The sequence below is a fragment of the Falco cherrug genome, chromosome 7, assembly GCF_023634085.1.
Source record: "Falco cherrug isolate bFalChe1 chromosome 7, bFalChe1.pri, whole genome shotgun sequence".
Taxonomy (NCBI): Eukaryota; Metazoa; Chordata; class Aves; order Falconiformes; family Falconidae; genus Falco; species Falco cherrug.
In genome coordinates, this window is record NC_073703.1 from 40,309,540 (window position 1) to 40,334,337 (window position 24,798).

General features: G+C 35.5%; 1 protein-coding gene across 3 annotated transcripts in view; it reads left to right on the forward strand.

The window, feature by feature from the left end:
• Window positions 1-117: 117 nt before the first annotated feature.
• ATG2B (autophagy related 2B) overlaps window positions 118-24,798 on the forward strand; it is a 44,975-nt gene continuing 20,294 nt past the window's right edge. For 2 of the 3 annotated variants that reach the window (XM_055715170.1, XM_055715171.1), the window contains exons 1-22: window positions 118-480; window positions 4,085-4,247; window positions 6,071-6,223; window positions 7,208-7,310; window positions 8,351-8,513; window positions 8,992-9,171; window positions 11,587-11,687; window positions 12,760-12,938; window positions 13,615-13,769; window positions 14,511-14,622; window positions 14,777-15,038; window positions 15,913-16,063; window positions 16,562-16,654; window positions 16,822-17,010; window positions 18,303-18,576; window positions 19,175-19,277; window positions 20,314-20,506; window positions 20,661-20,803; window positions 21,958-22,115; window positions 22,360-22,532; window positions 22,829-22,979; window positions 23,843-24,042. In XM_055715170.1, coding sequence (XP_055571145.1) covers window positions 319-480; window positions 4,085-4,247; window positions 6,071-6,223; window positions 7,208-7,310; window positions 8,351-8,513; window positions 8,992-9,171; window positions 11,587-11,687; window positions 12,760-12,938; window positions 13,615-13,769; window positions 14,511-14,622; window positions 14,777-15,038; window positions 15,913-16,063; window positions 16,562-16,654; window positions 16,822-17,010; window positions 18,303-18,576; window positions 19,175-19,277; window positions 20,314-20,506; window positions 20,661-20,803; window positions 21,958-22,115; window positions 22,360-22,532; window positions 22,829-22,979; window positions 23,843-24,042 — 3,561 coding nt within the window. In that variant the 5' untranslated portion in view covers window positions 118-318. The remainder of the gene's footprint in view (window positions 481-4,084; window positions 4,248-6,070; window positions 6,224-7,207; window positions 7,311-8,350; window positions 8,514-8,991; window positions 9,172-11,586; window positions 11,688-12,759; window positions 12,939-13,614; window positions 13,770-14,510; window positions 14,623-14,776; window positions 15,039-15,912; window positions 16,064-16,561; window positions 16,655-16,821; window positions 17,011-18,302; window positions 18,577-19,174; window positions 19,278-20,313; window positions 20,507-20,660; window positions 20,804-21,957; window positions 22,116-22,359; window positions 22,533-22,828; window positions 22,980-23,842; window positions 24,043-24,798) is intronic. The other variant, XM_055715172.1, reaches the window with a different exon arrangement.

The following is a 24,798-nucleotide window of genomic DNA, read 5'->3' on the forward strand; positions in this document are numbered from 1 at the left end:
CGCGGCTGCGGCGGCCCCCTCCGCGCTTGCGGGCCGCCGGGAAGATGGCGGCGACGGTGTCCGAGTGAGGATGGGGCTACCTGTCGGCGCCGCTTCGCCCTGAGGGGAGGCAGTGCCACCCCGCCGGCGGTGTGAGGGGCGGGGGCGGCGCCGCCTGGCAGCGGGAAGCCCCTGCGGTCGCCCGCGCTGAGGGGCGAGGCAGGGCCCGGCGGCTCCTCACCTCCCTCTCGCCTCCCTTTCGCCGCCCGCCGGAGGGGTCAGCCCCGTCCCCGTCCCCGTCCCGCCGCCTGGCCCCGCGGCCCCCGTCCCGCAGCCGCCATGCCGTGGCCTTTCTCGGAGTCCATCAAGAAGAGGGCCTGCAGGTACCTGCTGCAGAGGTACCTGGGCCACTTCTTGCAGGAGAAGCTCAGCCTGGAGCAGCTCAGCCTGGATCTCTACCAGGGCACCGGCTCCTTGACGCAAGTCCCTCTGGATAAGTGGGTAAGAGATGCCGGCGCTTCGCCCCCTCGGCTGCTGCCGTGTCTGAGGGACCAGCTGATTCCCTGCCCCCGGCTGCCACCCACTTTGTTTTCAGTACCCAGCCTCCTTTGTGTAGAAAGTTACAGCCATAATTCGCATATTTTCCAGGGAACTCTTTTTCTGGTACGCTAGCACTTAAAAAAAACAACCCAAACTGAGCTTTTATTACAGATACATTTTTCTAGCTACCCTTCGATTTTGTTATTTTAAACTGTAAGAAAAGAAAAAAAGTTTAGAAGAAAGGAATAGCTGCTGATATTTCAGGGAGAAGGAACTAGTGTAGCCCAAACTACTAGAAAATGCTGCTGTAGTTACCAAGGAGCATGTTCACTGGCTCTTACTGGAGATTATAAAAACATGAAGTAATCCATGTGATATCTGTGTTTTGTCTTCATCTTGGAGGCATGTGGGTTCTTGTTGACAGCGTTATGCTGAGCTTAGTCCGTGTAGAGCTCTAAAAATTGTCCCCTAGTCTTGCAATAGCGAAGGTACTTGTTGACATTAAATGGCAAGCTGTTTTTAGCTGGGGTTTGCTTAGCAGGTGGAGTGTCACGCTTTGAACCAGCTGGAGCTTTTTCAGTCTTGGTTGTGTCTATGCACACACAGGTATGCATACTTGCAGCCTACTGTAGTAATCCAAAGGCCTGTGTCCGTGTTTGTAATGTTTCTTAAATTTTCTTGGGTTAATTACCAACGTTACTGAATTCTACCTGCCAGTCAAGTGACTGTCATGAGGAACCTTAAGCACTGCTGTGAGTCAGTCATTGAATGCCAGGGTAGCGCAGATGATGACCTAGGTGTGCAGGCTTATTGCTTTGTAAAGTACTTTCAAAACACATTTTTACTGTACTGCGTTCTGGTATCGGGCCCATGCTGGGTACATTTGAAAATACTTGTGAATATGTGATGTTTTCAAATAATGCTTTTCCAGTTGTTTGTGTGAAAATACGTTTGAAAGTGGCAGGAGACAGACTTTGCAGAAATGTTCAATATTAGCAGTGTTTTAGTGTGAGGGGTTTTGTTGTTTGCATGTTAGTTTTCTTTTCTGGCTGTGTTTGCAGCTTGTTTTCTGCGGCCAGCAGTAAGGCTGGCTCGCTTTAATTTAATTATTATGCCCTCTAGTGGGTATCTCAGCGCTCTTCACTGGTCAAAGTGACATTATTTAAAATGTAAATCAGCAGTTATGGACCAGTACTAAATGAACAGTTAATTACGTATACGTACTGATTACAGGTATATGCGCTAGTGCTTCAGTTATCGTCCCCATTTGTAGATTGGCATTTATTTTTTTTCACTAGTAAACAATGACATGTTTGAGGTTCTCTCTGCACGTGACTTTCTCATGTATGACAGATTGCAAAAACAGATGCCGCGGAAGTACTACAGGGTTGGGTTTTTTCCCCCTAGTCATTGTAAGCTTGTTCTTTATGAATCACCAGGATGACTGTATTTTTACATATTATCTTACCCGTTTTTGTAGATACTTCTGTTCATCACTGTAGATATTTTAGCCAACATGTGTTTATTGAGATATGTAGGAATACCTGGGGCTGTTTAACCCCTTTGATTCTTGGGACTTGAGCTGTTTAGAAAAATGTGACCCATAGTGTTTGTAGTTGAATTTTAATAAACACAGAATAGTGCTTTTGTTACTAGTATTACTATGACTTCCAGCTGGAGGCTTTCAGTTGATAATGTTGGAACAAGTCCTGATGTCAGTTTCACTTGGAATGGTCTAATTGCTGCTTTCTAGGAACAACTGGCTTGTTTATGAACTAATGTAGCTATAAGAGTACTTGTTTTTGGTGTCTTGGTTGTTTGGTTTTTTTTTTACTTTTAGATAGCAAATGTTTATTTCAAAATAATGAGGAATGTACTGCAATACACTCATTTTTATTGCCATGTATGTTGGTAGCAAAAAGATATTTGAGTCAGATTTATTAAAAATATGGTAACTAGCTTACTTCCTGCTGTAGAAAACTATTTTGTAAAGGTTTATGTAATTTAAATGAATCTGTGGTATTTCCAAATATAGCTTTCGTGCCAAATAATTATTTTAGTATATTTATAATCTTACAGTCTTATGCTATTGCCACGTCTATAATTCTTATATTTAGTTCAAAATGAAGTTTCAATGTCACTGAATCTTATTTGATTGTTAATTTCCTGATAAAATTGTTTCAGGCTCTGTTTCTTTAAAATTGGTGTCTTTTTCAGCTGCTTGAATGGACTTTGGTACAGAAGCTAGAAAAGCTGAACATGCAAACAAACAAAGTTCTAAATGCAAAGTTATTAAGAGCATAAGCAGAGCAGTAAGTTAACATAATGGAAAAGTCACACCTAGAGACTTAAGGATGAAAAACGTTGTTTTCTGAAGACTTTTTTTGTTAATTTTTACTTTAAAATTATTCTTTATAATTAGAATAAAATTTTTACTAGAATTAAAAAAAACAAACCACGCTTTTAAATTCTTATTGAAAAAAAACCCCCTAATTTTTTTAATTTATGTATTTTAAAAGCGGTGGCCCTGTTCAATACAGGAAGGTCAAAACCACATTCTTTGTGTTGGAGATTGTGCCCTAGTATTACAACCATGGTCTTTAGTAGGGTCTTTATATTAGAAAGTTGCTCTGACTGAATTTGGTATGTGATTTATATTGTTTTTTCTATTGTTAAAGCAGCCTAAATAGTTCTTGTTCAATAACTGTGGTTTTTAACTAAATTTTTGAATCAAGGCACAAATAGGGATTTGAATGGGTTTTTTTAACATATATGTGAAGAATATGTTTCCTGTGCATGAATGTAATGAAAGCTATATAGTGCAACAAGTGAGTCTTTTCTGAGGATTATGGAAAATGTCAAAATCCTAAATTGCGACTTCAGAGCTGGTGTTCTATTTTCTCATCAGTTTTGTTTACTGTGTGATACTGAAGGCAACTTGACTGTAGTTTTGTTTATGATGTCACTATAAAGGACTGGGTTAGCCAAACAGTTTCTGTAGAATATTGGTCTGTCCATTGAGCTTCAATTTCGAAATTAGTGCTGAACATTGAACACATTAAAATATACTTTAGAAATGGCAAGTTTGTTATTTGTATGTTGCAAGTATGTTACAGCAAGAGGTCATTATTTGGTTCCCTTGTTCAGTGTCACAGAGAAATGTGACATGAGCATTACACAAAAATTATAGGGTAGTGAAATGCTCTGTACTTTTTGCATTTTTACTGTCAGCCTGTTTTCAGCTTTCTTCAAGTATTGCTGGAGAAAGAATAAATTAACTTGTGTCAGTACTGTAGTATTTATAACAGTAAAGTAGCAGAATTTTTTTGGTATAGTCCAAAAATACAGGTTATGCAGCTGCTACAGAGAAATCTGTATTATGCTAAAAGCAAAGTAATTAATGTGAAACAAATTACAATAGAAATAAAATACTTGAAAGTGGCCAGTTTATTGTCTTTTTGAATAAAATTAATTTTCTGGTAGCCTCAATTTATTTTATTTATTATATGCAAAATTATGCATGTGTTTTGGGGTTTTTTTTTTATATTTTATTCTTTTCTTTTAGTGTCTTAATGAGATCCTGGAGTCTGCAGATGCACCTCTGGAAGTCACAGATGGATTTATCCAATCAATTTCTTTATCTGTTCCATGGGGGTCATTGCTACAGGATAACTGTGCATTGGAAGTAAAAGGATTAGAGATGGTCTTCAGGCCAAGACCAAGGCTTGGTAGGCTTATTTTTTAATTTTCAGAAAGGAGATTCTTTATATTTTTTTCAGAGGCATAAGGCTACACTTGATTTAGTCAGTTCTTAGCCTTTTTAAAGTGCCATTTAATTTACATACATACTTTGTTATTAATGCAATAAAGGAACTGTCAAGTGTTTATCAGTTGATTGGCAAGTGTTTCTCAGTTGGTTGTTGTTCTGTTAAATAACTTAAAATGTTTATAATGTTCCTACTGTTGTATCTCTTCGTCCAAAGTCTTTGAGATGTATTGAAATGAAAATAATACTCTGTGCAAAGGAGTTTTGGTTAGGTTTTTAGGGTGCTGTATGTCAAGTGCTGTTAAGTCAGCGTTAGTAGCTGTCTGTTAGCTGGCAGTAGAGTAGCAATAGTGTAAGACTGTGAGGGGGGATTACAGTGAGGTTCTGGCTTTGTTTGGCAAATTGAGGGTAAATCATCTTGTATATTTGGAGAACAACTAACAATTTAATTGCTATCACAGTCTGAGATAATGAGTTTTGGTTATAATGCTGAGAGGGTTGTCTGAGCTCCTCTAGCTTGTCTGTATCCATATGAATCTAACTGATCTAGTTAGACTGTCCCGGTGCTGATTGTCAAACTTCCATACATTCTGTTAAGATGCGTTGTTATAGTGTGTGTGGGACATCTAGTGCATTTTCAGCATCTGGAAAATTTTGATTGAATGTCTGAAGAATTTTTATTTGTTTTCCTTTTTATAATGTAGAGACGTTAGAAGAAAATATTTCTTTAAATGAACCATGAAGAAGAGAAAAAATGCAGAAAACCTATTTTCCACCTTTTGCAAGTCACCTTGAGTAACTTGCTTATCTACGCTCTGCATTTCATTCTTATTTGTTTAACTGGCACTAAATTTTGAGCAATCTTGTTATGTAAGATTATTGCTTTGAAAGAATGGTAGTATTAGGAGGAAGCTTTATTTATTTACTTGCATGCATTCAGTTCTTTGATGTACAGTGCTTTATAATACAGTGGAAAACCCCCGACAATGCTGTTTTTATCGCACTTCTGTAGCCACATGGATGTTTCCAGACCTGAATGCTAAACTGGAGTGTTATGCCTGTTTAACATGTTTTTATTTGTGCTAATTTCACTTTTCTTTGCCTATACTAGACTCTTACAGTTTGGTTAACTTGTCTAATCTGGTTTTACAGTATTTGCTCACAAAGGGCTTGGCATTAGCTGATAGGAATGCACTATCAATTAAGTTATTCTGGCTCCTGAAAAACTTGTTCAGCTTAATATGTGCTGTGCTCTTGGATTTCATTATATTCTACTTACTATGTCAGGGCTGTGATAGATATTTAAAATGTGTTCTAGTGTGCTAAAATAACATCTTACACTTTTAGTCTTTCCCTATCTAGTATATGTTTCAAATGGAGTAAGAAACCTTAAAAAAATTCTTAAAAAAACAAACAACAAAACAAAATTCTTATTTGCTTGATTTCTCTTTGCCAATTATGCCTGTCAAGTCATACCAATATAATTTCTTCAGAAATTACTCTCTTAAACCAGTGCTGCAGATCAGTTACGTTAAATCGTGCTTTCATCTTGTTTATATTGAATTTTAAAACACCAGAATCTTAGCAATGCAATCTAAATAGATTCAAATAATTTTGAAGTAGTGAAGTGTATAGAGAGATTATAACTAAACTTGTTTTTAAATATGACTTCTTACTAAGCTGTTGAAATTCTTCTCTGGATGTGCCAAATGTATTATTTTGTTTTGTCTGTATTGTTTCAAAATGTTCGCAGTCAAATTTATTAAGACTTCTTTAACTCCACAGCATCTGGGTCTGAGCCTATGTATTGGTCAAGTTTTATGACCAGTAGTATGCAGCTCGCAAAAGAGTGTCTTAGCCAAAAATTGACAGATGAACAAGGAGAAGGGTCCCAGCCTTTTGAAGGACTTGAGAAATTTGCAGAAACTATTGAAACAGGTATGAATTAATTATTGAGATGTGAATAATCATCTGAGATTAGTTTGTTGTGTCTCAGTTTTACAAAATGGCATCACATTTGTCAAAACTTATTTCACAAAATTTCACTTGTTATCATTGCTTGTAAAGTTTAAACAGGAAGGCAGGACAATTGATCTTGTTTTCAAAGCAGGGGGGGAGCTCAGTTAATTACTAAAATATATGTTTACTTCCCTTAGTGGACAGAATGAACCCTACTTCAGGGCAAATTGGAGTTTACACCAGAGCAAATCCAGCTAAATCTGTGCCTGAGTGATTGGTGAGATTCCTTGGTTTTGGAGGTGTTAGTTTAGTTCATCACACAAACTTTAGATTTTTAGTATTAATATTGTTGAAGGAGAAACAGAGAATGGCTTTTGAGCTGTTTTTACACAAAGCTGACCTGTTACGACATACGTGTATCAATAATAACACCATGTTGTTAGAAGTACTTTCGAAACTCTGTTTTTTATTGGTGGTGGGTTTTTTTAAGTGGCAGAAACTAAGGGCTGATGACCACATTACATGGTGGAGAGCCTAGTGCTAAAATGTACAAGTTAAGGGAAATGTTTAAAATCAGATCTAGAAATAGAAGTATTTAGCCAAAGTAGTGTGATGCTATAGAAATCTTTGGGAGTTCAGACATGGTGCACAGTAAAGCAGGTACTTCCTTTGAGGATCATCCACACTGAGCCATAGAAAACTCGGTTTGAGTTGTCACTTGCTTAAATATCCTTGCGTTAAAGGTCTGTTGCATGGTATGGATGTACATCTTGGACGTTTAATAGGAGTTTACATTGTCACTTGATGTCTTGTTACATTATTAAACTCGGTTGATCATTTCCAGTGAAATAAATACTGACAACTTAAATAAAATGAAAGACCATTTTAAATTGGTTACAAAAGTAATTGTCAAGTAACTTGGCTTAAATGCTTGCATGGTATCTTTTTGTTTTCTCACTTAAGTTCTAAGAAGAGTGAAAGTTACCTTTTTAGATACTGTTTTGAGAATAGAACATGTGCCGGAAAACTCTAAAAGTGGAACTGCACTTGAAATTAGAATTGAAAGGTAAAGACTTTTTTTTTTTTAAATCTCTTGTGGTTTTTTTCCTTAAGTCACTCTTTGCCATTTCCTGTACAATACATTTTACCCAGGCACACACATTCTTAGTATACAGTTACACACTAGATTTTTGGGCACCTCTTCTTATAATGCCAGTGAGCATGTTATCAACTTAACATGTTTAAGCTAAAGATATTTAACCATCAAATTAGAAGACTCGGGATTTCCCAAAGATAAGTGAATCACCACTTCTGCAGTTAATGAATACCATTTCTCATGTGTTTACCAGTCAGTGGATATTGTGGGCAAATCAGGCCATCTCTTCGATACACAAAAGGAACTGACCTTTTTGAGTAAGACACTTGTAAATATTTTCGGAAAGGCACAGTCCTGAAAAAAAACCAAAACCTGAAGATTTTAGGTCCTCTGTGAGCTTTCGGAAGAGCCCACATGTATTCTCTGGCTGTGAACTTGAATACTGTGCATGTTATTAAAATATTTGTTTTGACCTTTGGGATAGTGTAATTTTACTTTCTTGCAAAGTATTGAAATCATTACTAAAAAAAACCTGGTTACAGTATTGTAATGTAAAAAATTTGATTTCACAGAAATTTTGCAGGAAATTTTCAACTTTCATTTTAACAGAATGTTACTTTCAAGTAATACTTTCAGACAACAGAAAAATACTAGATACCAGATTTTTTTTAAAATGCAGTTTCTAAAGCAAGAATTGCCAGTGACCCAATGGAAACGTATGTATAGAGGTGTTGGGCAGACTCCTTTGTTTTGTGTTCAGATTAGACATAAGTACTAGGGTAATACACTAGGATATGTTCACACTGGAAGCAGGTAGTCCTGTGGTGTCCTGTAGATAATATTTCTACCCGTTTCCAGAGAGTGGTGGTTTCTCCTTTGATGACAGTCAGTGGCATTGTAAATAGCATAAAGAGAGAGAGTGAGAGCATGTACAAACTTAAAAGCTAAATGGCACAAAAAAGGTAACAATTTGCATGCACCTACCATCTTTATTTCCTTTTGCCTCCTAGAACTATGTACTGTGATGAAACTGCAGATGAGTGCTCTGGGATTAATGTACATCAGCCCACAGCTTTTGCTCACAAGTTACTGCAGCTCTCAGGTGTCTCTTTCTTCTGGGATGAGTTTCCTGCATCAGCAAAGTCCTCTCCAGTGTGTTCAGCTACACAGCTGGTAAAATTAAATACATTATATAAGAATGTATATTGACAAAGGATAGACTATATTGTTACACTAATATATTAGATTCCTTCTGAAGGAGATACAAGTTAACTTTTACTTGCATCTGTGTTCAGTAAGTTTCATAGTCACTTCCTGTTGATTTTGAGAAGGAGGAAAGAAAGGGAGATTGTAGGACTTGCTAAAATTTAGGATGTATTGTACTGGAATGTGGTTGCAACTTGAATGTGTAGAAGTCCTCTGCAATATGCTGTTCTGTGGAAGGTTGCTCCACTTCTTTTTGCAAAGGCCTAACATTTCACATTGTACATGCCTTGTTTCTTTCACAGTTATCAATACATGTTTTTAAGGCCATTGTCAAATTTATATTTGTGTAAAATGATAATTTGTGTGATAACCTTATTTGAAATGCCTTTTTTTTTTAATTGTAAGAAATGGGATACACTCACTCCTTTCTCTGTAATGTTTTAAGGCAACTGAACCAAAGCTTTCCCCTAGCTGGAATCCAAAAATCATTTATGAGCCACATCCACAATTAACAAGAAACTTGCCGGAAATTACTCCTTCTGACCCTGTACAGATCAGTAAGCTGATTGGTAGAATGGAGTTAAGCCTAACATTAAAACAAAATGAAGTACTTCCTGGAGCTAAGGTTAGTCATGCTTTTCTGGTCTTTAACTAAATTAATAGTTATGTAGGATTTTATTTTTTTACTGCATGAAAAAAAATGGTGAGGTTCTCAAGGAGGAAGAATCCCCTTAGTTTTGTTGTAGATTGTCTGCATGCAAAACCAATTAAACACCTTTACAGTGGCCAGGCAAGCCAATGGCACACTGAAGTCTGTTAAAGAAGAATTCCTGTATGTTAGAGAAACTGAATTTATGTATTGGAGTAACTCCTGAGAAAGTTGTTTTGCTTTCATGAAACTCCTGCTGCTGTTTGTTTATTCTTTTTTACTTGTAGTACTGTGACTGACTTTGCCTACCTATGTGTGAAATGTTTAACTGGGTGATTAAAATAACTTTGGTTTTAAAAGGGTACAATTTACTTCAACAGCTGCAAGTAAACCTTAAATGATTGATTAGATTGCAGCATTGTAAAACTAATATCAACTACTGCCAAATTTTTGTAGTAAATTTTACTTTTGTATAGATTTGTAGTAAATCAAATAATAATGCCATCTTTCAATGCTACTAGTTAAAATAATAAATTATTTGACATTTACATTAAGATACAGGAAGCAAAGCAGTTGAAATGAAGTTCTGTAAGAAAAGTACTGTAAATATATTCCCCTTGCCTGCAGTTTTAAAGTTGGCTATTGACCTGTCTTGTATAGTCTACTACAGCTGAAAAATTTGCTCAGCAGTTTGTAGTCAATCTTTAACTTTTCTTGTTTCTTCAGTTAAGAATAGGCCTTGAAAAGTGAAATAGCATATTTTGTTTGGTGTGAAATAGATATGCTGGCTGTTTCAAAAGTATGAATAGTTAATGCAGTTAACAACCTTTAAATTAAGTGATGTCCAGATGTTTCTAAAGATCAAAAATTCCCCACTTTTGTATCATTAGATGTATTTTAGGGTAGCCAGAAGAAAAATGTCAAGGGCAGCCTTGAGAGTCATTTTTGTTCTGTAGATGTTCAGTATAATAGAATGCAGAGTAGTAGTCTCTGCAAGTTGGGCTTGAGTACAGGCAAAACACTTTTTGTATGTTAAGTAACAGCAACATCTGAACTAGTGAATGTTTGCAATATTGCATGACAAAATCGAAGGAGAAGGTGTTTTCTGGTTTATCAGGTAGAGTTAACGCAGATTGGAAAGACCCTAGACTAAGCAATGAACTGCATCTGTGTTAAACTTTAAACTCTGGAAACTGAATTACGTTAGAACATCTTTGATTAGAATAGGTGTTTCAAGCATGTAAACTACAAAATATACTGTGTAAGTTCACGTCAGGTATAACACGCTTCTATGATTTCATTTTCTTTCAACTCTTTGCAAAGGATGGAAAAAAAATAGTAGGAAACAGTATATAAAACAAATTCATTGTTTATTTTCTCCGCTTAGATAAATATTCCCCTAAGTTATTTATAAACAAAAGTGTATTTTCATATAAATGCATTCCATTGCATCCACTGGGTCACATTTGCTCCACTCCTCCTTCTCTGACCTTGGTGTCTGCTGGACTGTTCCTTTTGCTGTTTTTATCTCACTGCCAACACAGCATTTTGCACTTCCTTAAATATGTTTTCACAGAGGCACCACCAGCTTTGCTGATGGGCTCAGCTGTGTCCTGAGGTGGGCCCTTACAGGGCTGGCTGGCAGCAGCTCTGCCTAGCACCGGGCAGACCCTGCCTGACCTCTTAGCAGGGAGGCTCCCCCTGCATGTCCAGCTGCCAACACCTTGCCACCTACACCCACTAGAAAGGTATAATCATGAATGGACCAATGTCTGGGAGTACAGGATTCTACAATTGAAAATAGATCTATACAAGTCTTTAAGATAATTTTAGCTTGAGCTTCTAAGTGGCTTGCTTTGTTGTGTACTATCTCAAACCAATTAGACTTCTACAAACATCCCACTCTTTATGAAGAAATTGACTTTATTCATCTGTATACTAAAGAGAAGTCCTGAAGAAAACCTGTACAGTTTTTAAGGTCTACTTCAGAAGGTGCTGACTTCAGTATTTTATTATCAGTACACAATACTAACTATATTGTTGATTGTCTCAGGAATTATTAAAGCAGCAAAAAGAAATAGCAGGTTGATAGTATTCTTGAATTTTCCTGTTAGGTGACTGTGTATTTACTTTAAACTACTGAATTGTCAGTGATACACCTGTGTTTGTCCTGACAGGCTACAGATTGGAAGCAATACACAATTAAATTTCTAGCTGTCATTTTGTAGATGATGACACCGCTAGAGATGTGAAGATGAAGACACTGCTGGAATGGTTGTATTCCTTACAGCATCAAAATCTATTATCACAATAGATGATTGAAGACTTCGAAAGAAAAATTCCTTAACTGCTCTTGAAAGTGGTTTTTTTTTGGTTTTTTTTTCTTTGTAGTTGGATGTAGATGGACAAATAGACTCTGTACATCTATTTCTGTCACCAAGGCAGGTTCATCTTCTGTTGGACATGCTAGCAGCTATTGCTGGACCAGGCAAGTGAACATTCTGTAAATGTTAAATGTGTATTACGGTGGACAAAAAATAAACTTTGCAAGATAAACAAGTTTGCTCAGTGGGAATTAAATATTTGTGATGGTAGAATATTATTAATTTCAATCCGATATTAGCAAAATGTTTTGTAGCTGCCCTGAGTAGGTCGATGATCAATTTATTGGCTTAAGTTGCAAATTGTACATGTAGCTAATGAAAACCTAGGCTTGACAAGTAACTGTGTAATAGAACAAGAGATGGGGAAATGGTAAATGGAGAAAATCAGGAGGCCAAAACAGTTTTGGTTCTTGTAGCTTCTGTTTCATGAGAGGGGCTTAGCAGCCTGGTTCCTTCTCTGTCCTCTGCTTTAGCGGCAGGCACAGAAAATGTAGAACAGACAGTAATTGAGGTCATTTGTCCATAGCTGCTAAGCAATAAACAGCAGTGTTTCCATTACTGCAGTAGTAGGATGAGGGTGTTTTTGTTTGTGTGTTCCTTCCCAACGCACCTACCTAATGTAACAGCAGTTATTAGGCTAGATATTTAATCTTCTTTTTGAAAAGATTTATCATGTCCTAGGTAGATGCTTAATATTCTTCTAATGATACTGCTACATATGTTGTACTGGACTTGTTCATTGTTTTTGGATTAACTGGAAAAGCATTACATATAGTTTCCCATATGTGTCATCTTCAAACCTGAAATTTTAATAATCCTTAATAGTTAAACTCTTAAGAGGTTGTATCTTTAGTCCCGAAAGCTGACTGAGAAGAGAAATATGTACTGATATTATATGTGAACACATTTATGTATATGAGCTGAAAATATTTTTTTTCAGACTTGAAATTAATGAATGTGAGGGAGGGGGTAATTTTTTTTGGGCAAGTAAAATCTTCAAAACAACAAACTGCATGTATATACATATCTGATATACAACAGATCTGTATATACAGAGATGTACACATATATACAACAACACCAGCTGGCTAATTTTCAGATTAATTTTTGAATTTTCTTTGAGACCCTGGTAATGAAATTACAGTGCGCTTTCTGTCCTTTTTCTGAATTTCTCAGAGAGTCTAAGCAGGATAGAATTGTCAAACAAAGATAGGAAGAACCGGCCAATGCAGCAAGAGGATGAGTATCGGATTCAGATGGAGTTGAAACGTTATTTAAGAAAAGAGTCTTTATCTGCAGGAGCATCATCTGAACAAAGCTTCTATGAGACGGAGAGCGCCAGAACGCCTTCTAGTCGTGGCAAGTATAAAAGATGATCCCGCATAGCAAATAACTGTTGTTAAATTATATAAATGGACTGTTTGTCTTTTATCTTACTAACTTTAATATCAAAAGAACTTTGACTAAGAACAATTGTGTACTATTAATTGTACTGTTGAATAAAAAAATAACACCTAGTTTAGCTATCGGGCTAGACTTGATTCAGTATTTCATTAAAACTGTTCAGTAATCTGTATGTTACTGTGCAACACAGTAAATACACATGCAGTATAACACTTCAATTGCATGTTTGACAAAATTAAAAACAGAATAATAATTGCATTGCCTGCCCTGATATTTATATTTTTATTTGAATAATTTTTTATGATTTTTAAAATGTAAAAATACGAACTTTGAATTGTCAGAAGGAGAGTGTATGAATTTTTAGATATTATGCCAACTAGAATATGAAAATTCAACGTTGAACTGTTTTTGTATGTATTCGGGGTTTTGTCTTTTTTTTAGTAATCCCTGTCCATAGATGATACTAGTCTCAAGAGAACTTGGAACTTTTGTAAATAATATATTTAGCTGGTTATTCTGTCTAGCAGTTAGATTTCTAAACTTAAGAATACATTTCCACTTTAAGTTTGGGTTGGTTTTTTTTTTTTTCCCAATTAGAAAATAACTCTTTGCTATCTGTGTTTCTTATTAGAAGAAGAAGTTTTCTTTTCAATGGCTGAAATGGACATGTCTCACAGCCTTTCCTCCCTTCCACCTCTTGGAGACCCTCCAACCATGGATCTAGACTTGTCTTTAACTAGTACATATACAACTACACCAGCAGGATCTCCACTGAGCACAACAGTGGTATAGTATCTAAATCTAAAATCTTTTTGAAATTAACACTTCTGTCTAAAACTTGCATATATATTCTTTATAATATCAAGAACTATTGCAAGATTCTAGGACAACTGAAAATGTTTAGAGCTGATAGTATTCCTTTTCTGCTATGGAACTGGTATTGGAAAGTTTCTCATCTGTTTGGGTACCAAAACAGGAAATTTAATATATTTTTTTCAAATGCTGTGTAGCTTATACAGGATGTTTTATGATTTATTTTCTTTTTCAATAACTGCATGTTTGCCATCTGGGTTTTCTTTTAGAAAGAACTACACAGGCAATGACAGTAAAAAGTACAAAATTGTTGTGTTACGTTATTACTCAAGCAACATAAAAATTGCAGTGTTGATATCGCCATCTTTCCTGAATCTGTTATATGGCTAATGTTTTGCTTAGTGAAAGCTATGGAGCACAGTTGTGCTTTTTACAGAGAAACGGGAGAATATACGCTTATGGATAGAGCAGCTTTAGCTTTAAAATATATGTGGGAGTATGTGATGATAGTATTTAGAAAATGTAGCCTGAAGTAAAGCATATTTAAATTGTTCAGTTGAGCACCAATATGCCATGAAATGGCGTCCTGTTGTTTGTTTATGCATGTATCTTCTTTTTGTTCCTTTACCTTATTTGTTTGATCTAATGTCTTACCATCTAATTGTCAAATTTAAGATTTTTTTTTTGTTTTGTTTTGTTTTTGGTTTTTTTGAGCTTCAACCAACTTGGGGTGATTTTCTTGATCGTAACAAACAAGAACTACAACCTCCAAGAAGTTCTACGCTTACAGCCAATGTGGTTCACCAGACTTCCTTAAGAAGGACGTGTAAGTAAAATTGTTTTGCATTCTGCTCCCTCGATAATTCTGGAAATCAATTGTTATGCAGCAAGTTGATAAAAAGAAATGAAAATCAAAAGTAAGATGATTTTATAAATGTGTTATTGCTGAAAAATTACGTGAACTTAATTTTGTATTTCAGCTATTCCATCCAGATCTGTTTCTGTGGATGAATCCAGACCTGAGCTTCTTTTTAGACTGGCAGTTGGAACTTTCTCAGTGTCTGTACTTCATATTGACCCTTTACCCCCACCTGAAAGTTCACTGAACCTTAACCCATTGACACCAATGGCTCGGGATTTCTTTACCCGAATAGAAAAGATTGAGCCAGTTAAGTTTTCAACAGAAGATTTTCTGTCCTTCCGAGAAGTGTTTGCAGAAGCTTGTTCTCATGATCACCTTAGGTATAACTTTGCTTATTAATAAATATAGATAACAGAAATATCTTTTAAGTAAGTTTGAATAAGTTTATTTCCATAAGAATTGTATTCACTTAATTGTATTCAACTTTGTTGATTTCAAAATGGCCTCAAATTTTGACATCTGTTGTCTGAGACTTTTTTGTGGTTTTTTTAAAAATAAAAAAAGAAAAGTGCATAAACATTAAAATCGACCTAACTCTTTTCAACAATAGATGAATTAAACTAGGTACGATTTCTACCACAAAAATCTAGACAGTCAAGAATCATTAAGTGAATTATTTCTTTAGAAATAGCTGTATTTTACAGGACCACCTTTATTCCAGTATAAGGATTTCTGCTTGAAGAAGCTTAGGGTTTTATTTAGTGTAAAATAGTATATTAACAGGGATAAAAAGTTAGCATGAGCAAAATTGTAAAGTTAGTCAACAATTGGGTTTTTTGGAAGTTTTTAATGTCCCAGTATAGTGTATGAAGTAAAATATTTAGGGGTGTATATATCTTTTTTTACCTTATGCATGTAACTTAGACTTTTTGAGGCATTTGACTATTTCATTGTTTATATAAGGATGTTAATTCCCAGCTTTGTGAATTGCATCTTGGGTTAGATGTCAGAAGTGTGCTTTACAAATTTCTCTACACTGACCATTGTTGAATGTTTAATGTAAAAGAGTTTCATTGTCTTTGTTGCTAAAGCTATAATACATTAGATTTTTTTCTTATTTTCGATGAAATTATGGCAGTTTTAATAATTTTTTTTAAAAGGACTGTAGTGATCCTTTTTTAAATCAAGTCTTGACTTTCTGTAATTTTTATTGTTCTGTGTTACTCATTATAATTAATAATTTTCATAATTCAGATTTATAGGTACTGGCATCAAAGTGTCCTATGAACAAAGGCAAAGGACTGCCTCTCGAAGTTTTAGTACTGATTTATGTATTGGGGATATGGAGTTCCTTGAATGCCTTTTTTCTACTGACTCTCATTCCATTCAACCTCATTATACAGAGGTATGTAAAAAATACAGGTAGTTCCATAGAAAATAAATGTTAATTGTATAACTGAGAATGCTAGATTTTAAAATGCTTGTAATTTTTTTATTATTTTTTTAACATGTTATGGTTTTAAGATGCAACTTCTATTTTAATTGTAAGCTCAAACAAGGAACCAGACTGCTGTCATACCTGGCAGGAATAGAGTTAAATATTTAAATATGCTTAGCACAATATGGGAATTAGAGTAAATGTTTTCCAAAAACTGCTGTAGTTGAACAATGAGAAGGTTTCTCTGGGTGATGATTATTTTTTCAGCTCTTTTAAGGATCAGACATCCGATAAAGTGGTTGAATAAATGGACTGAGTAAGCATTTGAGTTGAGGCTCTGTTTGCTGACTTAAATGTAGGGTCACCTACGCTTTGTTGTAGGTGAAATGTCATAAACGTGTTTTCCTATGGCAACTCTTTCCTCCTTATCTATTAATTATTTTTAATTCTTGTTTTATTCTAAAGCTGCTGACATTTCATTCTGAAGAAGGAAGTGATTCTCATGCTATGCCATGCCTTCAGCTTCATTATAAGCATTCAGATAATAGAGGACCTCAGGTAAGGTGGGAGATTAAAACCCCCAAGTTTCTATATAATAGCCTTTGTCTAATTTTGTTCATTTTAACAGAAAGGTATCTTGTAAAACAGAGGGTCCATGAGTTTGTTGCTGTAATTTGATTCACTATATTGTTAAGGATTTTAGTGCTTTTTCTCTTTGTTTTCAGGCTAGTCAAGGGAGACTCAGTTCGGTTCCACAGAAGGCAGAGTTACAAATAAAGTTAAGTCCAGTGTTTTGTGAGCTGGATATTAGTATTGTAGACAGATTAAATTCCTTACTTCAGCCACAAAAACTAACTACAGTGGAGATGATGGCGTCTCACATGTATGCTTCTTACAACAAGCACATAAGTCTGGTAAGTTAAAAGTGAAATTGATTAATAAACTTGCTGATTTTTTGCAGGGAGAAGGCAGGACGGCACTAAGCCTAAGATAGCTAATTCTGATTGATTTGTGGTGGTTTGTTTTTTTGCTTTTGTTTTTTTTTGTTTTGGCGTGTGTTTATGTGGTTTTGGTTTGGTTTTTTTTTTTACTTTGAGTACAAAACAGTAGCCATTTGACATAGGTACTCACTTTAGGTTCAGTGGTTGCACGCTTGATAACAAACCTAAAGGCAATGGTAGCTGCTTCACAAACTGTCAGATCCCAGCTTGAAGCAAGCAGAACTGGGCAAAAAAGAGGAATTTTGACTGATTTCTAATCCCTAATCTGTCCGACCATGTTCTCCAGCAGTTGATTAAACTGTTGCTGACAATTCTACTTCTGTATTGAAATCTTTAGGTGTCACAGTCAGTCTAGTTGCCTGTGCTGTGCCTTAGCTGTTTTTGGGGTAGGTAATAGAAAGGATGGGGATCATATGCATTACATTCTAGTGACTGAGGACCAACAGAAATTGGAGCTTGTTTGTCTTGGTTCAGGTTGTCAGTAGGATTTCAGTGTTGGTACCTTTAGCACAATAACATTAAAATTGAAGGCTTTTCTTGAAATAACATGAGGAAGGATTAATGCAATTAACTGATTTTCTACACAGCAACGAATACCTTCATGTAATTATATTGCTGCATTGATTCTTTACTGAAAAATTAGTCTTCAAAAATGGAGAATCCTCATTTTTAAAATTAGTAAGACATCAATAATTTCTATCAATGTGGTCATGTTCTGAAAGTGTGGTTCTTTTCAATGATGGTCAGCAATAAGCTGTGCTCAGGGAGGTTTTGAATGACACATTAGTGATGGGAACTGGAAGCCATTACTTACTGAAAGGGCCAAATATGCATGATGGTAGTTCTTGGCTTCTCAACAATAGCATTTAAAAACAAATTAAAAAAATAAAATCGGAGACATGATATTTCCTAACTGCAGCTAAGTATTGTTCAGTACTCTCACTCTTAATTTAAAAAAAAATAATTGTAACCTAGCCATTTTTGCAAACATCTGCAAAATACTTGACACCGAACTAAGTAGAATTTTAACACCACCAATAATAGAATAATATCCTAAGAGGCATAATAATTGGTCCTAATATGTGTAATCTATGAAAAACTAACCTTTTTCATTTTTAGGTATTACGTCATCAAAATGACCATAGTAATTTTCAGTGCTATTTTCTCTAATTTAGATAATTTATTTCCTTTACTTTGTTTTTTAGCATAAAGCATTTACTGAAGTTTTTCTGGATGATTCACATACTCCTGCAAACTGTAGAGTTTCAGTTCAAGTCACTGCCCCAGCATTAAATCTCTCTGTTCGCTTCCCAATACCTGACCTACGGTCAGATCAGGAAAGAGGACCATGGTTTAAGAAATCACTTCAGAAGGAGATTCTTCATCTTGAATTTACAGATATGGAATTTAAAACTGAGTTTATAGGAGGGTCAACTCCAGAACAAGTTAAATTAGAGCTTACTTTTAAAGAGCTAACTGGTAAGAATGTTAACATTCTTGTTTTTGAGATCTGAGCCAGTATTTCTGTTACTTTCTGTTATATTGTTATACCACTTTGTTTCAATTTAGGTTTTGTCTGGGATTTTTATCTTGGTGTTAGGGTAAGTTTTGTAGATTTGTAGGGGGATACTGCAGCTATGCAAATTAAGAATCTCAACTATAGTCTAGAAATGGGGTGAATGATGTCCTGAATAACTGTCACTGAGAAAAGTTTAATACTTATATGCCTCTAATATGTTTCAGAATAATGCATCTGTGAGACTGGTTTATATTTGCAACCTTCTTTGCTGATTCGTTGTTCTGTGTACTTTTCAAGGCTGTGACATAATGTAGTGATGCTATAAATGAAATACGGCTATCTATGCATTAGAAGCATCTGGTTTTCTAACTGCTGCTGGCTAGAATATAATGTAAAATAGTTTTAGTTTCTAAAAATGTTTGGAGGAAAAGACAAAAAAATTTGCAAAATACCTTAGTAATAGCATCAATGAGTTAATCTGTTGGACTCCAGCTTGAGGAGTAGGAAACTGAAGTTAGGAGTTGTCATTCCTATATTAATTTTAATTTTTCTATTCAGGTTCATTTGAAGAAGATAATGCAGAAGCGCCAATAAAATTTTTTCAAGTGTCTGGTGGCATAGATGGAGATATAACATCATCAGATAATTTTGACTGGCCTCGGTAAAATAATGTTTTATTTTTTAATGTGGGTGGCTTGGATTTTTATGAAGTGCTGCTTTCTAATCTAAAATTAGACAGGCTGCTTGTGTAGTAAATGCCTGAAAATAATTTGCAAAGAAAGAACATGTAGCTATTGAAAAGAGCCAAAGAATTTATAAACCCCCCCCACCCAGACTTCTTATTTAGATTATTTATATAATGCATTATATGTATTATTTATAATAATGCAAGACTGTTTTAATGTATAATGGTTTCTGCATAGGCTTGAGTAAATTTCAGTGAAAGTTAGGTGAATGATTAGAAACTTGTAACTTCCCCTCTTTTTGTCCATTTACCTTTTCTCCTACTTCTACATTGAAGATAGAATACCAAACAAAAAAATAAAAACCTCCATCAAATTTTGCCTCAAAATATTAACATAAGCTCATATAAAGCAGTGACAATAGTAAATATAATTGTATTGTTACTGAATTATTGCAGCTTATATCATATCTAAGGCATTAAAATACTTCAGAGATATTGAACAGTTTTGAAGAGGATATTTTAGATTTGCTGCAGGATTTGCCACATGTTTTTTGCCACAAAATCTGTGGCTTTCTGATGGCACATTCGTATGGACATTTTTTCTGTGAGGTTTTATAATGCTACAAATCAATTTTTCTATAGCAGTGTGTACAAGTAATACATTTTGTTATGTAGCAGAGTGTTTTTTAATAACTGTTGGTGGTCTAATGATACAATTTGGGAGAGCACTAGTTTTTTTCTTAAGTCACCTAATGGTCACCTGATGAAGTTGAGAATTTGCCTGATGGTTCTTTTTCCATGTCCCTTTGTGCCTCTAAGTTTGGTGTTTTTCATAATGGTATTGCTTTGTCTAATAAAATGTTATTTAATGAAGGCATCCCTGGTTTTTGAGCTGTTAGTCTGTGTGTATTTAATGGCTAGGTAGTGGAGCTAGGGGACATGTGACTGTGCATCAATATGAAAATTCCAAGCATCTCTAATGGCTTATTCTGCATAACTTTTCCAATGTTAGGATTGTATTGAGAATAAACCCTCTGGCTGTGCACTCTATTCTGGAAAGGATAGCAGCTGAGGAGGAAGAAGGTGATAATAACTTTCAAGAGGAAGAAGAAGGAGGGTCTCATTCTTTGAAGGATGTCTGTGATATTAGAAGACCAGAGCCTTCTCCTTTTTCTTCTCGTAGGGTCATGTTTGAAAATGAAGAGGTACTATAAAATTTTGTTGTTGCTTTGTGCTTGTGGTAGACAGAATTAGTATATTCTTACTACTTTATATGCATCTTCTGACTTGCAGTTTTGGTTTTTTACTTGAGAGTTTACTGTGGGGTTTTGTGTTTTGTTTTTTTTTTTTTTCTTTCAGATGGTGATGCCAGGAGATGTAGTTGAAATGACTGAGTTTCAGGATAAAACAATTAGCAATTCTCATTATGTACTGGAACTCATGTTACCAAACATTCACTTAACATTACCAAACAAAAGTTTTTATGAAAAACTTTACAATAGGTAAGTATGATAATTGTTTTGCTTGGCTATCATGACCTGTACTTTTAATTCTGTATTCATTGTTGATAAAAGCAATCGAATGAGCAGCTATAGCAGGAATTCATTTGTATAGCTTTCTAAGAACATAAAATGCTATATAATTATTCTTCCAAGTTATCACCAGAGCTGTCACTATGTTGTATATCTGATCAGTGCTATAGCAGCCATCTGCTAAAAATTGTTTGACAGATTTTGTGAACAAAGGGCAAAGTTAAATAGTCTTTTGCTTTCAGTGAATACTTTGTTCAGATTCATTCTCAATGTTTCATTTTGCTCTAATCTTTCTAAATTCTCCTTTATAATAGATCATTGTAGTTCAAACCCTATTGAATTCCATTTTATTCTTTCCTATTTATTCAGTGGTTCTCCATCTAAAAATTAAGAGTCCACAAGGCAAGCAGGGGAAGGAGCCCTAACCACCCAGTCTTGTAAGCCTTACAAAGGCTTATGAAAAATAAAGTGAACCCAAGTTAGAAATATATGTTTTAGCATTTATTTCTTAGTGTTCTGTCTGAAAAACAAGAAATACAACTAGATTAAATCAACTAAAAAAATAGCTAATGTTTAGCATAATACCTACGTAGAGATGCTGATCTGTTTTAGCCTCTGATAGGCATTACTTTACTTCCAAAGCATTTTTTCACTTGCAAAGTGGTAAAGCTGTACCTTTCATTGAATATTTTGTTGGTGTACTTCTGTACTAAATGTCACATGCGTCTTTACCCTGACGGACAGACTCACTTGAAATCAAAGGAACTAATGTTTCCTGCAACGTGGTTGAAAATTGATGTGATCAAAATAGGGTTTTGTCACCCTGCTTCCAACCTACTGAGCTAACATACACCTACTAAGAAGAGGCTTTTGTGTCATTGTCAAGTGTTAGACTTTGATATGCACATACCGTAATTACAGAAGAAAGTTACTTTTTGTTACTCATTGCTTTTACTCATGAATATGTTATTCTTTCTTGTGTTCTTGAACTTTTTCCTCTTCTTTGTTTATGAAATCTGAAATTTGTTATATGAAGTCTGCAAAGAAAATATTGCTTGACTGACCTTATATTAAAGGGGAATATAGTCATATGTTTTGTATAATGATAAAGTATTTCTTCCTAGGATCAGCAATGATTTATTATTGTGGGAACCCACTGCTCCATCTCCTGTAGAAACATTTGAAAACCTTTCTTACGGTGTTGGATTATCTGTGGCCAGCCAGCTCATCAACACTTTCAGTAAAGACAGCTTTAGTCAATTTAAATCTGCAGTTCATTATGGTAATACACTTAAAACATCTAGAACTATAGTGATTCAAAAGCATAATTGGCTGAAGTCATTAAGCTGGTAGTGGAGAGAATCTGTAAATTTATAAGAAAGGATTTACTTAAACCAAGAAGAAAAGCATAGATTACTGTTTAAATAAATAAGTGTGAAATTGAATCACATTACTGATGGAAAAACAATGAGTTATTGATATGTGTACTAGCCAGAGAGTTATTTATTTTTCATTTTCTCTATTAGATGATGAGAGTGGATCTGAGGAAGAAACACTACAGTATTATTCCACTGTTGATCCAAACTACCGTTCACGCAGAAGGAAGAAGCTTGACTGTCAGAATAAGAACTCGCAAAGCTTTCTGTCTGTTCTGCTAAACGTGACACATGGATTAGTGTCAGTATTCACAGATGTAAAGGTGAGACACAGGGGCTGCAAGTTGTTCTGTTGTTTTGACTGTGAGGTCGCCTTCATGTGATGTGTACTGGTTTTGGAAGGAACAAGTGTTTGTAACAGTAATTCTGTAATCTTCATGCTGTTGTACTATAATTAGACAATAATGCAGCATAGTATTATAGTGATTCTGTTTGCTTTACATGAGAATAACTAAATGCAAGCAGGGAAATATGTATTGGTAGCAAGCGTTATGTTAGCTCAGACTAACTGCAGCAAACTTGGCAAGTAATCATTTTATCATTTCTGTTCTCCCTTCAGCAGGATGATGGAAGTACAGTGGAAGGAAAATATGGCGAGTTCTGGTTTGAGTTCAACAGTGGTTCACTTTTCAGCGTGACTAAATATGAAGGCTTTGAGGACAGACACTATGTTTGTCTCCATTCTAGCAGCCTCAATTTATATCATCAAGGTAGGAGTGGGATTGAGGTAGCTTTTGGGACTCAATTTGAAATGAGAAGCTTGAATCTTTTTAGGAGAAAATGCTGTTCTCCTCCTGCCTCCCCCCCATCATCTGATAGTGTATCACTTGGCACATTAGATTTAGGCCGTGGCTAATGCTCCTAAGTACTACAGTAATGCAACTTCATAATGACTGTATTTAGTTACAATTCAGCTCAAACTTTCCTTGGCAAGTGCTGGTCTTTAAAGATATTACGGCCTTCTGGCAAAGTAGCTGTACAGTGTGTTTTTTATTCTGCAGTGCACACTTCCTACACATTGTTGTTTTTTTTTAGTTTAAAAAGGTACAGGTTACCAGTGGCTGCTGTATCTTTCCTGGGTCAGCAGGTGAAGAATTCTAAGGTGACGGTAGTTTGTATGGGTGGTAACCCCCATATAGTAAAACCTTTTAAGGTTTTCCCCTCAAATGTCTCAGAATCAGTGGTAGTCAAGTGAATGGATTTTCAGTGCAAGGCTTAATTGTAGTGTGTTTAAAGGTTAACGTGGCACCATCTCATAAAATTAAAAGGAGAGACCTATTCCTGTCTTTCCACATAACCTATAGATTTCTGTCCTTTATTTCAGCTTTGCCATTTTGTTGGGCAAATAATCAATCAAACCCTATAGTCACATTGAAGATTTTAGCTAGAACCATGGCTTTAAATATTGGGTCACCTGTAATCTCTCGTTCACAATTTTTGGTTGTCAGTGTGCATGAGTAACTTTGTTAATGCCTTTTAAATTATTTTAATTACCATAAAAAGGTTTTTCCTTAACTCTTCACTAGTAACAGCTTTGAAGCATGAGGTGACTCATTCTAAAATCTCTTTGCAGGCATGGTAGATGGGGTTGTCCCTTCCTCTGAAGTACGACTGCCCAGCACAATACGTCCCCATTGGTTGGAACCTACTATTTGTTTTTCTGAAGAAGATGGTCTTAGTAGGACTACTTCAGATGGTGTAGGAGTGGATTGTCCAAGTATGCTGACTGTTGCAGTCAAAATCCAATCTGATAAAATGGAGAGCAATACAAAGGTTTGCGGTTTTATATTTGTGTTTTTATAAATTGAGTTATTTGTTTATATGGAAGTATTTAGATGTGGGGTTACAAGGGTTATAGATGAAGAAAACATAAAACTTTGAGTCGTTCATCTTCAATTTATAATTTTTTTGTTAGAATCTTTTGGGTGGATTGTAAAATTTAGTATCAGCATAATATACTAATTCTTGTAATGCTCCCCTCTGCTGATCCCACTGTATTTCTTTACCGAATGTATTTCTTGGCCAGTTGACTCTTTTCCTTCTTTTTCTTTGGTTGAGTTTTAATCTGGTGTGAAACCAAGCAAGAACAAGTATAAAGAGTTAAAAGCTTTTTGCTCAGCTTACTAACAGTGTCGCCTAATAGGCAGACTTGGCTTACCTTTTTGGAGTGTCTCTGGTAAATGAGTGGTATGTTTGGCTTTGACAGTAGCGTTTACTAGCATGGCTAGAAGATGACCTCTTAGCTGGCATAGTTGTTACAAACAGGTTGGTAGAATTATCTAGAGAAGAAGGACTCTGCAGACCAGTGCAATGTCATGGGGGCTCAATTGACTCAAATTTGAACATTGTATGAAAGCACTACATGTGGTTGATGCTTCTGGCAGTTTCTGGTGAATATCAGAATATATGAACAGGTAGCCTTCCTATCACCACCACAAAATTGTAATTTCTATACTATCCTTTTGCAAAAAGTATTAAGACTGTATTATCTAGGGTTTCTGTAGTAGGAAGCAAGGTTTTTTGAATGTT